At 48.3% G+C, this 12,132-nt stretch overlaps 4 protein-coding genes across 4 annotated transcripts; 2 read left to right on the top strand and 2 right to left on the bottom strand.

Moving 5' to 3' along the window:
• Window positions 1-4,843: 4,843 nt before the first annotated feature.
• Window positions 4,844-6,673, top strand: V8C40DRAFT_14121 (peptidase S8/S53 domain-containing protein). The gene is made up of 4 exons (XM_083211207.1): window positions 4,844-5,507; window positions 5,566-5,868; window positions 5,926-6,121; window positions 6,183-6,673. Exons 1-4 carry the CDS (start codon window positions 4,875-4,877, stop codon window positions 6,350-6,352), a joined length of 1,302 nt encoding a protein of 433 aa, XP_083079376.1. The 5' UTR covers window positions 4,844-4,874; the 3' UTR covers window positions 6,353-6,673.
• Window positions 6,500-7,378, bottom strand: V8C40DRAFT_230624 (uncharacterized protein). Its single transcript, XM_083212755.1, has one exon. The coding sequence runs from the start codon at window positions 7,150-7,152 to the stop codon at window positions 6,937-6,939; it is 216 nt and encodes a 71-aa protein (XP_083079375.1). The 5' UTR covers window positions 7,153-7,378; the 3' UTR covers window positions 6,500-6,936.
• On the bottom strand, window positions 6,500-9,143 carry V8C40DRAFT_230623 (bifunctional farnesyl-diphosphate farnesyltransferase/squalene synthase). Its single transcript, XM_083212754.1, has 4 exons — window positions 8,746-9,143; window positions 7,617-8,670; window positions 7,387-7,548; window positions 6,500-7,328 (listed from the first exon to the last, which is right to left on the bottom strand). The coding sequence occupies exons 1-4, from the start codon at window positions 8,799-8,801 to the stop codon at window positions 7,206-7,208; spliced, it is 1,395 nt and encodes a 464-aa protein (XP_083079374.1). The 5' UTR covers window positions 8,802-9,143; the 3' UTR covers window positions 6,500-7,205.
• A 1,485-nt stretch (window positions 9,144-10,628) lies between these two features.
• V8C40DRAFT_279446 (uncharacterized protein) lies at window positions 10,629-12,027 on the top strand. Its single transcript, XM_083221232.1, has 2 exons — window positions 10,629-11,189; window positions 11,255-12,027. Exons 1-2 carry the CDS (start codon window positions 10,725-10,727, stop codon window positions 11,702-11,704), a joined length of 915 nt encoding a protein of 304 aa, XP_083079373.1. The 5' UTR covers window positions 10,629-10,724; the 3' UTR covers window positions 11,705-12,027.
• Window positions 12,028-12,132: the final 105 nt, after the last annotated feature.

Below are 12,132 nucleotides of genomic sequence, written 5' to 3'. Positions count from 1 at the left end.
AAGGTCGGGTGATATTCAGTGCATGTAAGCAGTCAAATCGTGATTAGAGCGCCATCTGCCCTTTGGCTCCATGTTTAATTACTGAATTTCCGACGTCTCGGTAGCTCGCAGACACTAGGACGGGCCAATTTCAGTGCTCCACTTTGCTAGTAGTTGATGGGAGCCTCAATGTGCCGTGCATCAACGGAACAAATCGAAGTTGATGGGAAAGAAAAACAAGAAATTTCATTCTGAAAATTCTGAGTGCTGTCTCGCAGTTTATATCATTGTAGGCGCGCATGTGAATATAATGACACAGCCGGATATCTGCGGCGAGCTTGGCAGATACACGTATTCGCTAATTGATGTCGACGTGTGATATCATTTTTCAATTCTGACAGTAATCTACGTAAAAGCCGCGAAGACCAACACAATGGATTCACTATTCACTAACTACTTCCTCGCTTGCCAGAGATTTTACTGGAAGTATCTCAACGGGTAGGATATTAAGCAGGTATTTTACATTGCCTAAAAGAATAAGCAAACCTAATCACAATCTCGAGATACAGGGTAGGTATGGTTGCATAGAGATTTCACCGAACTATGGACCTTTTAGACAAGCGAACAACACAACGAGAAATATCGAGGTTAAAATGAAGGCCGAGTACACACAGTTGTCTATCCGGTAGTAGATAAATTCAAATAGTGGCTAAACAGCAATCTAATATTCTGAGAACCCATTTAGAGATCATTGAAATCGAGAGTCGTCCTTTAAAGCTGGCGGGTGCATATACCTGAGATACTACTAGATAATTCTCAACTGACAAAAGGGTAACCATGATAGCGTAATGGTCGATAATATCTATACTACCAGACCGTAGCAGCATACAGAAAATCGTGATTCTATAGTCGCTACCTAAGTTATCTTTCGATTTCATCCTTTCATATCTACATGTGCCAAATGCAGTGCGCCAACATCGATACCATGGTGAATACGCGTATCTACAAGAAGCAACTCCCACGACCAACAGCAGCAGGGGGGTTCAAATCCAACGACTACATCTATTCTTACACAACAGGACATCATCCTTTTAATAGCTCAAAATGTACGAAATATGATGAAAATCTCTCACTGGTTTATTTTAAGCGCCGCTTGAAACAAAATCTGCCGGTAACTACTTGTACCGTGGCCCCAAAGTAAACATGAGACGGGACCATCCACCAAACGGCCCAGCCTTCATGTTGCAGATACCATCTCCAAGAATCCTACGCCGGCTCAACACGGCGAAAAGCGGCATGGCTGATCTTGGAATCAAGCTCAGTGTTTGACGACGGCCGACTTGGCAGGATTGAATCAAGTCGCGCCATCATGGAGCTTCTTCTTATGCTTAATTTTGACCCGGCGTAAGAGTGTCATCCGAGACGCGGAATGTTAGAGCCAAGACGGCTGGACTGCGCATCGCACCTTACACGACTGCCCATTTGTAGATGGTCGCAGAGGCATCACAAGCTAAATCAAGGTTGATATCCATGCCTTGGATCATACTGGTGCTACTTTTTCCGCTACGGAGTCTGGGTTACAGGTTGTCAAGGTAGATCCTTGTATTGAGTACAAACAGCCACCGAGTTTTAGGGTTATCCAAGCCCCTCCCACAGAACGATATCGTAATGGAAAGGCCCGAGCCATATATGACGTTTGCCCTGTTAATGCAGTATACATACATGCAGGGAAATAATGCACTCGTAAATATTACAGGTATGCGGTGATTATAACCAAGGCCGTGCGTGAGGTGTGTTCTAGCCTCTATCTGCCCGAGTATCACCGAGACTATCGTTCACATACGAGGACATGGCTACTGACAGAGAACCTCGTAATGATTTGCACGCATGGAATCAGGCATTGTGGCCCCGTGATGAGGCGAAGCAACCAAGAAGCATGCATGCACGTTGTTTGAAAGGAGCTCGTATGCGCTGGCAGACGGAAATTGCACACTCAACCTCAAACACCACGGAGCACAGGTGCTTGCATACGGGCCTGCAGCCTGTCAGGGCGTGCCCTGGCTGTGCCGGGGCCGAGCGTGAGGTGTGGGGAAGACGAGAGTGGGATGGATTCAAGGGTGCCAGAATTTTGAGCCATGGGTGTCTATGACAGCTGTTATTCCACTTCTGGCAGCAAGTTAAGGCACGTTCCGGTGACTTGCAGCTTGATGCACTATGCTTGATATCAGGATCCAGTCTGATTGGGCGGATTGCTTGTATAGACGTCCATTCGTATTAAGCATTGTAGCATCGGGGAAAGGCATTGATGGCTGCAGCAGTTTACAACGCTTATTGGTTGTAGCAACGATCTTCATCCTCGTGGCTCTATCTGCCTCGTGCACAAGATATCCCACGATGTTGCAGTTGTGATACTGGATAGGTGCAATACGTGCCGTAACATCAAGTAGATTGCTCGGAGGAATTGCGGTGTGTTGTTTATGCCGTTCGACGCGATGGCTAACGATGGCCGTAACGACTTGACCAAATACGAACATGACCTCACGATCAAGCTTAAATCCATCGATACATGTCCCAAGCCACCAACGCTTGGACAGCCCAAACGGGTAAACAAACAGCAAACCAAACAAATGCTTATTTTTGCAACCCGCACCCAAGGTCAGTGTTAACAACCAACGAGATATAGCTTAAATTCCAACGTTCGAGAGCTCTGCATCGCATCGTCGCACAGCGCAGAGGACCAGGCCGCCGAGCTCTGACTTGGCTCTGTACCGCGCGTTTCAAGTGTCTCATGGCTAGGCCAATGGAAGAAGTTCACCAACTGGATGGAACCTGGAACAGACGCCGAGCTTGGAGATTCACTAGCGCTGCGTTTCAAGGGTGGGGCGCTGGTTTACCCCTGACGCCACCCGAAGCTAATTTCCAGGGCTGCCGAATTGCTGCAGATGGGGGATGCGTTGAATTGTCGAAGTACCAGGTACAAGACACATTTTGATGACATGGACGATGCAAGTTGGTACTCGTATATCCTCATTGAAAGCTGCAACGCAGAGGCAGACGATGGCTCGGGCGTCGTTTGGATTAATTTGAAGCGGCGATGAGTTGATCGCATTGTGAACAATCATGAATATCAGTGTTCTGCATGCAAGAAAGCTAAGAGATCTGCACTGCACTTGGCTTTTTAATCGCCCGATGATCAACTCGGAGGCCGTTGATGTGTGTAGCATTGGATTATATGTACTCTGTAGATCAAGCCGCACTTGATCGACACGAGAGTGTGCAGCTGAATTTACATCAATTGAGTTCACTCTTAGTACTACGCTGGCTGGCACTAATAGAACAAGCATAACATGCCATTATGACGGAGCAGCTGGCGTGCGTCAAGTTCAAGTGTCAGACAGGACGCGGAGGAAGCATGAAGCGTTTTACTTCAATGCTATTACCGGTAAGTACATGGTAGGTTAGTAGCTGTAAAACATTCAGTTCCTCGAGCAACTGCTGCCATAGCTACTTTCTTTTACTATCTGGGACTGCTATAGCTGTATATCCCTAGGATCTGGTGTTCATCACTGGCGTTCAATTTAAGACACGGGATGTTGGATTGATAGGCAGCAAACAAGCTTTGGGTGTTGGATGACCACATCGCTTCTTACCTATTTTTACCGCTTGATGCGCGGGTGTGAGATGGCGATGTGCCACTGCCCTGACGATCGATATGGCGCTTGTGGCATCTCTGCAGATACATGCACTCTACCCATTCCATGTACTAACTTGAGAATAAAAAAAAACCAACGGATGCATGTATGCCACGTAATTCGACCTCGTGTGAAATTGACGCATTAAAATCCCTCGGTGTTACTGCCTACCACGATTGAACTCTGTTATACGAACGATATGTTGAACGACCGAAGTGCATGTACATGTACCTGGTACCTGACGATCTGTTGCCTCCACTGCTTCGTACCTCCAAGTAAACCGCCTCGCGCAAGCCAAAGCAAAAATCTCAGCCACAGACATTCGGCTATAAAACAGGAATCTCGACTCGCCAAGGCCTCGGCTGAAGCATGAGATATGCTTACAGGGGGGAATAGAAAAAATAATAGAAATGAAAAACAAGAGCAACAGCAACAACCGCCAACAAGACAAAAGCTCAGCTTGCTGCGTTTGAGCGTTTTCCAAAACAGCTCCCGAACGTTTTGCGATTCGCTTGGCATCAACCCCTGCCCACCCGCCCTGAGACACCCCAGTCTCAGCATCTGGACTGGGCCAGCCACGAGTTGAGCGCCTGTACCTGGGCGGCGCAGTTGCCACCACACGCTACAAGAACTTAAAGCCACTGAAAAGTTCTGCATACAGCGACAAGGCCCGCTAGCAGGGGCTCCTCCGGCCCCATCAAATTGAACCACGGAAGCCGGACGTGCCTGGACTTGGCTTTTGCTCTGGGAGGGCCACTCTCTCGCCTGGTACGAGTACCTTGCCCGAAATCCACTTCTCTCTTCTCCTCACTTTGCTCCCCCATGTCATTGTTTTCTTCTTCTTCTTTACTATTTTTACTTACGTCGTTCCCTCTTCTCTTTCTTTTGGATCTTCACATCCTCCTCATACTCTCTCTCTCTTCCATTCAAGAGTCTCCGGCCTGGTCCTCCGCACTTGGATCGTTCAACATTTCTTCGCCGTCTTTCTTTCAACGTCTTATTGCTGAACCGAGTAGCTGGCTATTGAGGACCGTTGATCGCACATCCTCACTCATTAGCATTGATACTGCTCTGTTATTTTCTCTTTCGAGAGCATTGATATTCATTCATTCACTAGAAGACGGCTGGACCTGTCCTCACGACAACTAGTATTAATTTTCGACATTTCTTTCGTCATCACGCATCTCCAAGTCTTCAGTCACCATGGCGCCCTTCAACACCATGCTCGCATATCTTCTGATGGTCGTGGCCCCTCTGGCCGCGGCCATGCCTTTCCATAACCGTCACTCGCTGAGCCCTCAAACACACCAACATAGCGCTCTTAACATGACCCATCTCATGAGCGTCGTCATCAACCCTCACGCGAAGAACATCATCCCTGGCCGCTACATTGTCGTCTACAATAACACCTTCGGTGATGCCGCCATCTCTGCTAAGCAAGCTCAGTTTGCTACCGCCATCGCCAAGCGCAACCTCGGGAAGCGTGATGGCCTCGGCAACCTGCTGTCCACCGAGATCCACTCCTTCCAGCTTCACACCTGGCGCGCCATGGCCCTCGATGCCGACAACGACATGATCAAGAGCATCTTCGACGCCGAGGAGGTTGCTTACATCGAGGCCGACACCAAGGTCCAGAACACCGCCCTCGTTGCCCAGACCAATGCCACCCCTGGCCTGATCCGTCTCTCCAACAAGGACGTTGGTGGTCAGAACTACATCTTCGACAACTCTGCTGCTTCTGGCATGACTGCCTACGTTGTCGACACCGGCATCCGCGTTACCCACACCGAGTTCGAGGGCCGTGCCACCTTTGGAGCCAACTTTGTCAACACCAACGTAAGTATTCTCTTATACAAGGAGAAGGCAATGTTTACAATCTAACAATGAGACTCAGGACACCGATGAGAACGGTCACGGCAGCCACGTCGCCGGTACCATTGGTGGTGCTACCTTTGGCGTTGCCAAGAACATCAAGCTCGTTGCCGTCAAGGTCCTCGATGCCAGCGGTTCTGGCAGCAACTCTGGTGTTTTGAACGGCATGCAGTTCGTCATCAACGACGTCCAGACCAAGAAGCTCGCCGGCAAGGCTGTTATGAACATGTCTCTCGGCGGCTCCTTCTCCACTGCTGTCAACAACGCCATCACTGCTCTGGCCAACGCCGGCATTGTCCCCGTTGTCGCTGCCGGTAACGAGAACGTATGTTGAACCCCATTCGACTCTCACTTATAACCCCATTCCTAACAAGTATTACAGCAAGATACTGCCAACACCTCTCCTGGCTCTGCCCCTCAGGCCATTACCGTCGGTGCTATTGACGCCACGAACGATGTCCGTGCCAGCTTCTCCAACTTCGGTGCTGGTGTTGATATCTACGCCCCCGGTGTTAATGTCCTCAGCGTTGGTATCAAGTCTGATATTGACACCGCCATTCTCAGCGGTACCTCCATGGGTAAGAATTCCGGCTCTTGTATTACAATTGAGTGCCCATAAGCTAACATGATTTTGAACAGCTACTCCTCACGTTGCCGGTCTTGCCGCCTACCTGATGGCTCTCGAGGGCGTCACCAACGTCGACGATGTCAGCAACCTCATCAAGAACCTCGCTACCAAGACTGGTGCCACTGTCCAGCAGAACGTTGCTGGTACCACCGACCTCATTGCCAACAACGCCAACCTCTAAATCACGACATCTCATCTGCTTGTCCGGTTGCGAATTTGATAACCCTAATGGGTGAGGGCGCGCGCACTGCAAAACTTGTTACATCCTGCCATTTCATAGACATATAATTTTTTTTGAGAAAGAGAGAGATGACTTGGAAACGTTTGCGAGACATCTGACCGAGATGTATTATTAGACGGTGATGATTGTCATCAGCGTACGGGCTACATGTAGATATAATAGATAATTGCCCTGATTACTACATTCATGAAACAAGGCGAGAATGAATATCAACATGTGAAATGAAGTTGTATTTAGATGATGAGAACAATGCGATTGGCTATCTGACAATAGAGGGGTAGGTTTCATTATTGCTTGACAATAGCTCTACTATCGCCCTGACATAAGTCACCATTTAACGCGGCAAGGATTAACTCTTCACAACGACGCCACATCACAAAGTTAATTGGCACAAAGAAATGTTTGCCCGCCAACACGGATCCAGCCTCGTCAAGTCCAAGGCCAGAGGTTCCACGTTGCGTCAGCTCCGTTAAGAGTAGACCAAAAGCAAAGTTGATATCAGCACTTCTTCGGCACAACCACAGTCATGAAAGGACTGGATTGCAATTTGACATCCGTGCTAGGAGTATGATCGAGATCGAAAAAGACACCACAAACTTCCAAGAAATACCACCTGTTTTGATCATCGTACAGAGATACCATTCCCTGTCAATTTTAGTATTAAAGACATTAATTATGATAGGTAAGTATATATATGTATACTTGGCATATATCATGAGCCAAGATCGTTCGTAGTACATGAGGGCATCAAGGCATCGCAGTTAGTGATATAATCAGTAAATGAGTAGTTGCGTTACAATTCGTCGCGAGCGCCCGTTATTGAAGGCGCAGCGCTGGCGGCGCTGTTGCCAAACAGCTTCGCCGTGTCGGCCAGAGTATTATCGAACTTGGCGCCGAGGAACCAAGCAATGCCAACCTGTTCTTCATTAGATTTTCCAAGTCCTGGCTTGGGGGAGATGAAACGTGTGACTTACCATCACGCCCGTCATAGTCAACAAAACACCAAGAACAACAGCAATCATAATGGCAGTCTCGCTGGTAGTCAAGCCAGGTTCTTGCGTCTGCTTCTCCTTGGCCTCCTGGGCCAATTTCTTGGGGTCTTGCTTGGGGAACAAGGATTCGATAAATTGTTCAATCTGGAAGGATATTAGCATTTCCGTCAAGGTCCAGTCAAGTTCATGTTCTCCTCAGGATCTCTTCATACCTTGGCGCATTGTGAGCTGATTGCCAAGTAGCTGGGATCGCGAGGATCGTTCTTCTTCTGAATGCGCCGGGCATATCTTCGGAAGACCTCGCAAAGAGTTTGAAGGTTCTGGGTGCTTTCCAGCATGATCTGGCAAGCGTCTCCCTTGGTGATCTTGACGTTCCTCTGCAGCACAGCTGGGTTTCTAAAGCAAATCTCCAAAGTAGCAATGGCCATGCCTTGTGGAATGGCAACAAAGTTGAAGGCACTTTGATCCCTCATACCCGCCATGTAGAACAGGCACTCTTCAACGTGCTTTAGAGCGTCGAGCACCATGGCTGATATGCACTCCACTCCTTGTTTCTGATACTTGGGGTCGAACAGATCTTCCCATCGGTCAACGTGTTTGCTCCAAATCTCCTTTGGATACCATCGTCGGCCGTCTTGCCAATCTTCGTGAATATCACGGATAATGTTCGTCTTCTGCAAGAACTGACCCATGGATTCGGTCAAAGAAGGCCTCTCAGCCAGCTTTGGGTTGGCAAGCTTTGAAGCCACAAACAGTCGCGTTAGGCCTTCACCAACCAATCCTGCAACGTAGTGACAGTACAGCTCGTATTCCTCAATCGTCTGCACGCCGTTTTCGATCATGTAAGTGTTTTGTGCGTAGTCTGCCATGCCATTGCCCATTTTGATGGTCATATCCTTAATGATTTCATAGTAAGGCTTCTTGATCTTCTTGAGCTCAGTAATGACGCAGTCAAACTTTTCCAGAAGTTCTCGGTCTTTCTCCTTGCTCTCGTGGTACTGCCAGCCATCCTGTTCCATTGTCACATGGAAGTTCCGCAGCATAGGGACCTTTGTAGAGAGGGGAATGGTCATGTCATCCTCAATGGTATCGAGGCCACGTAGCACCAAATAGAAGAGCGTCACAGGGACTAGAAGCTCGTGATTGAGTTCTTGGATGACGGCCGAAAAACTACGGCTTGTCAAGTTCAAGAAGCGGAAACATTCTTGTAGTGTCGCACATTCGGTGCTGGGGTCGCGGCGGTTCACAGGCTCGTGCCATACCTTCCTACGGCGTCAAGTTAGCAGCGTGTTGCCGATTCGGACTTGGGCCTCTGCAAGAGGTACTGATAGCTAGACATACCATTGAATGATGGAACGAAGCTGGCCCGGGTGCAATAAGTAGTAGATGGCGCCCATTGTGGTGGTATTTTAGTGCGCGTTTAAAGGCTGTTGGGAGTGTGCGGAGGGTGGAATGGCAAATTTTTGTAGAGCTGTTGCTGACTAGCAGTAATTAAGCGTCCTGCCACCGTGTTCGTAGGAGAAGCAGAATGGCGAGAAAAGAACGAGAAGAAGAGAGAGAAAAGTAATGGGATGGGGTATATGGTAAAACAAAGAATTACTGGAAGAAGACAGAGAGCCGGTAGAAAACAAAGTGAGGGAAAGGAAGTCGGTTGATGGGGGGAAGTGGAATTATAGCAAGCTGTGGTTAAAATGAAAGATTGCCAAAAGGCTACCAAGAAGTGGGAAGCTGGTGGATACGAATACGGCCGAAGCACGCCGACCCCACAGTTTGCGCACACACCAAATCCGCCGCGACGGGGTAGGCAAGCAAAAGAGGGAAAAGTAGGGTTAGCATGAATTTACTACTGTAGACGGGCAGTTTGCCTATAGGCTGTAGGTTCGATCGCCCTGCTGCAGCACTAGAAGGATCGGAAGAGCAAGCGGACGCTGGTTTGCGCTAGCTCTCTGCGAATACGGCATGGAGGATGGGAGAGTTTAGGGGTAAAAGCCTGGCGGGAGTTAATAGTGGCACTTGGCTTTGAGAGGGTTTGGTTAAAGAGGAGGAAGACGGCATTCACTGAAATCTTGTTAATTCCGTGGCCACGAGACGCAAGCAAAACAACAAACCGCACGGGTTTGGGCCGTGATGAGCTGTGATTCTATTCCGCCCGCATCGTACATACGTCGTACATCCGACAACAACTCACGGCCAAAGGCAGGATCACCTCCTACTAGGAAGTTTCACGCGCCGTGTAACTCGCTTCGAAGCGCCACCAATTTCACCTGCTTCCCCTGCGTCGATGACTCAGCAGGAAACTCGCCAGTAAATGCCCTTCGTTGAGGTCGGTCTCTGCGGAACAAATAGATACTTAGGTTCGCGATATCAGCGGTGAGGATGCAGGTAAGATGAGACAGTCAATGCAATAACGCCAGCAGAGGTTCCTGGTAAAGGTCTTGGCGGACGGCTTTACAGGTACCTATGCTCCGTACAGAGATGGAATTGATGGCGATTGAATACGGATTTGGCGGGGTTATCTTTTCAGAATATTGCTATCAATTCTAGGAGGGCATCTTTTTGCGAAACACGAGGGTGGATATATTCCAAAGTTGCAGTGATTGCCATGCGTGATAACTGTTTGAACTCGACAAGATGAATAGGGGCTGCAGATGAGATGTCGTGTGTGGCCCATGATGTTTCTTGGGAGGCAACAGCGAATGAAGACTCGAATCACGACTAGGTGCTCACAATGCAGCTGACTATAATATAGTTCTTTGAGATAGTAATAATAGTCATAGGTCCGGGAGAAAAATACCAATGAGGAATACTACTAGGCACCTGATATGAACCAATGCTTGGGCTTACTTGGTACCTATGCCGATAAACGAAGCTTCATACGCGTCTCATGAGTCAATAGTAGGAGCATGTGCGGTGGTAATGCTCGTTAACAAGACTGAATCAAGCTCCAGTTGCCATTTTCTTAATGCTGCCTACCTTACCTCACCTTACACTGTCGAACATGATTAGAGGCAATGTGTACACCATAATACAATCATCTTTTATGAAACAATGAGTTGAGGGAACATTGAATCAGGCAACACCTTCCCATCAAACCGACAAAGTTTGTATGGCAACAACCAACAGCAGCACCTTCCTCAACTCGGCCCCAGCCAGAATGTGACTGCCATATCTCGCCATCTCTGATTTTGACCATGCTTGAATATCTTCATTCTTCAACTTCTTAGGGAAACCTCACTATCAAAAGGTCAAGACCGCCTATCATTGCTCTACTCTGCAACTAACGCCAAGAGAATCCTCCATAGTCCACCCTGGATACATTCATGATAATGGCAGCTTGGGAAGCAAACGACCGTCTTGATGACCATTTCCAGCAGCCACGCTTCCTTATATGGGGAGGTAATGGTTGGATTGCGGGTCAGTTGAAGCGCCTTCTGGAGGAGCAGGGCAAGGAAGTTCACACTACAACAATCCGTATGGAAAATCGAGAGGCTGTGCTTTCGGAACTCTTTCTTATCAGGCCAACACACGTTCTGAATGCTGCCGGATGCACTGGGAGACCAAATGTTGACTGGTGTGAAGACAACAAGTCCCAGACGGTACGATCCAACGTCATTGGCACATTGAACTTGGCAGATGCCTGCTTCCAAGCCAAAATCCATTGTACCATCTTCGCTACTGGCTGTGTGTATCAGTACGACCAGACGCACCCCATCGGAGGGCGTGGGTATACAGAAGAAGACCGCCCAAACTTTGAAGGAAGCTTTTACTCTTTGACCAAGAGCCACGTGGAGCCGGCGAGTCAAGTTATCTAGCCTGTATATGGTATGTAACGAAGCTAATATGCTTATAGATCCTCAGCAGCTACTCCAACTGCCTTATTCTTCGTCTTCGTATGCCTGTTAGCGATGACCTTCATCCGCGGAACTTTGTGACAAAGCTCCTTGGCTACGAGAGAGTGGTTGACATTCCAAACAGCAACACCATGCTGCATGATCTTCTGCCTGCTTCTATCATTCTTGCAGAGCATGGTGAGACTGGCGTCTATAACTTTACCAACCCGGGTTCTATCTCTCATAACGAGGTTCTCAAGCTCTTCAAGGAAATTGTGAGACCAGAATTTAGCTGGAAGAACTTTACCTTGGAAGAGCAAGCCAAAGTAATCAAGGCTGGCCGCAGCAACTGCACACTGGACACGACTAAGCTGGTGGCCAAGCTCGGGGAGTATAAATATGGGATTTCCGAGATTCATGAAGCCTACAAGAGGTGCTTCAAGCGCATGAAAGCCGCGGGAATCAAATGAGCCTGATACTGGGTTTGCCGTGATTCGTTGATGGCTAAGCCGTGTGGATTATCTATTGACCATTCTTGAGAGTATCTCATCTAGTTGATGCGCGTCGTCGCCTATGATTTTCATCTGCACCTTTTTGATGACTACTAGGTAGTAGTGGTAGGTAGCTTCGACAAGAATACATCACGTTCTCTTTGGTACTTGATTTGAGTTAGTAAGGCGACTATTTCGCAGTATGCTCTTTTATATCCTCGCGACAGTGATTGTTCATGCTTTGCAGACTGTGCTATGATCCGGAATCCCGGTGACTGGCAGGCGACATGCGGACTTTCATGTGAAAAGGTGCCAGTTGCTTACTTGGTGCATCGGATTTGCAATTTTCTTACCGCCCGCCACTAAATCTGGCCTTTGTTCAGGCCTAGCAGGCACTGCCCCGCCAT

This window comes from Trichoderma camerunense (assembly GCF_050948025.1).
Source record: "Trichoderma camerunense strain CBS 138272 chromosome Unknown V8C40scaffold_1, whole genome shotgun sequence".
NCBI lineage: Eukaryota > Fungi > Ascomycota > Sordariomycetes > Hypocreales > Hypocreaceae > Trichoderma > Trichoderma camerunense.
This window is presented reverse-complemented; position numbering and strand designations above follow the sequence as displayed.

What these genes read in the sequence shown, in the direction of transcription:
- V8C40DRAFT_14121 (XM_083211207.1), top strand. Translation starts at nt 4,875, where the DNA reads ATGGCGCCCTTCAACACCATGCTCGCATATCTTCTGATGGTCGTGGCC. An exon ending in CCAACTTTGTCAACACCAAC is followed by an intron (nt 5,508 to 5,565) that starts GTAAGTATTCTC and finishes AATGAGACTCAG; the next exon opens with GACACCGATGAGAACGGTCA. An exon ending in TCGCTGCCGGTAACGAGAAC is followed by an intron (nt 5,869 to 5,925) that starts GTATGTTGAACC and finishes CAAGTATTACAG; the next exon opens with CAAGATACTGCCAACACCTC.
- V8C40DRAFT_230624 (XM_083212755.1), bottom strand. Translation starts at nt 7,152, where the DNA reads ATGTACTACGAACGATCTTGGCTCATGATATATGCCAAGTATACATAT.
- V8C40DRAFT_230623 (XM_083212754.1), bottom strand. Translation starts at nt 8,801, where the DNA reads ATGGGCGCCATCTACTACTTATTGCACCCGGGCCAGCTTCGTTCCATC. An exon ending in CTTCGTTCCATCATTCAATG is followed by an intron (nt 8,671 to 8,745) that starts GTATGTCTAGCT and finishes TTGACGCCGTAG; the next exon opens with GAAGGTATGGCACGAGCCTG. An exon ending in TCAGCTCACAATGCGCCAAG is followed by an intron (nt 7,549 to 7,616) that starts GTATGAAGAGAT and finishes ATATCCTTCCAG; the next exon opens with ATTGAACAATTTATCGAATC.
- V8C40DRAFT_279446 (XM_083221232.1), top strand. Translation starts at nt 10,725, where the DNA reads ATGATAATGGCAGCTTGGGAAGCAAACGACCGTCTTGATGACCATTTC. An exon ending in ACTCTTTGACCAAGAGCCAC is followed by an intron (nt 11,190 to 11,254) that starts GTGGAGCCGGCG and finishes ATATGCTTATAG; the next exon opens with ATCCTCAGCAGCTACTCCAA.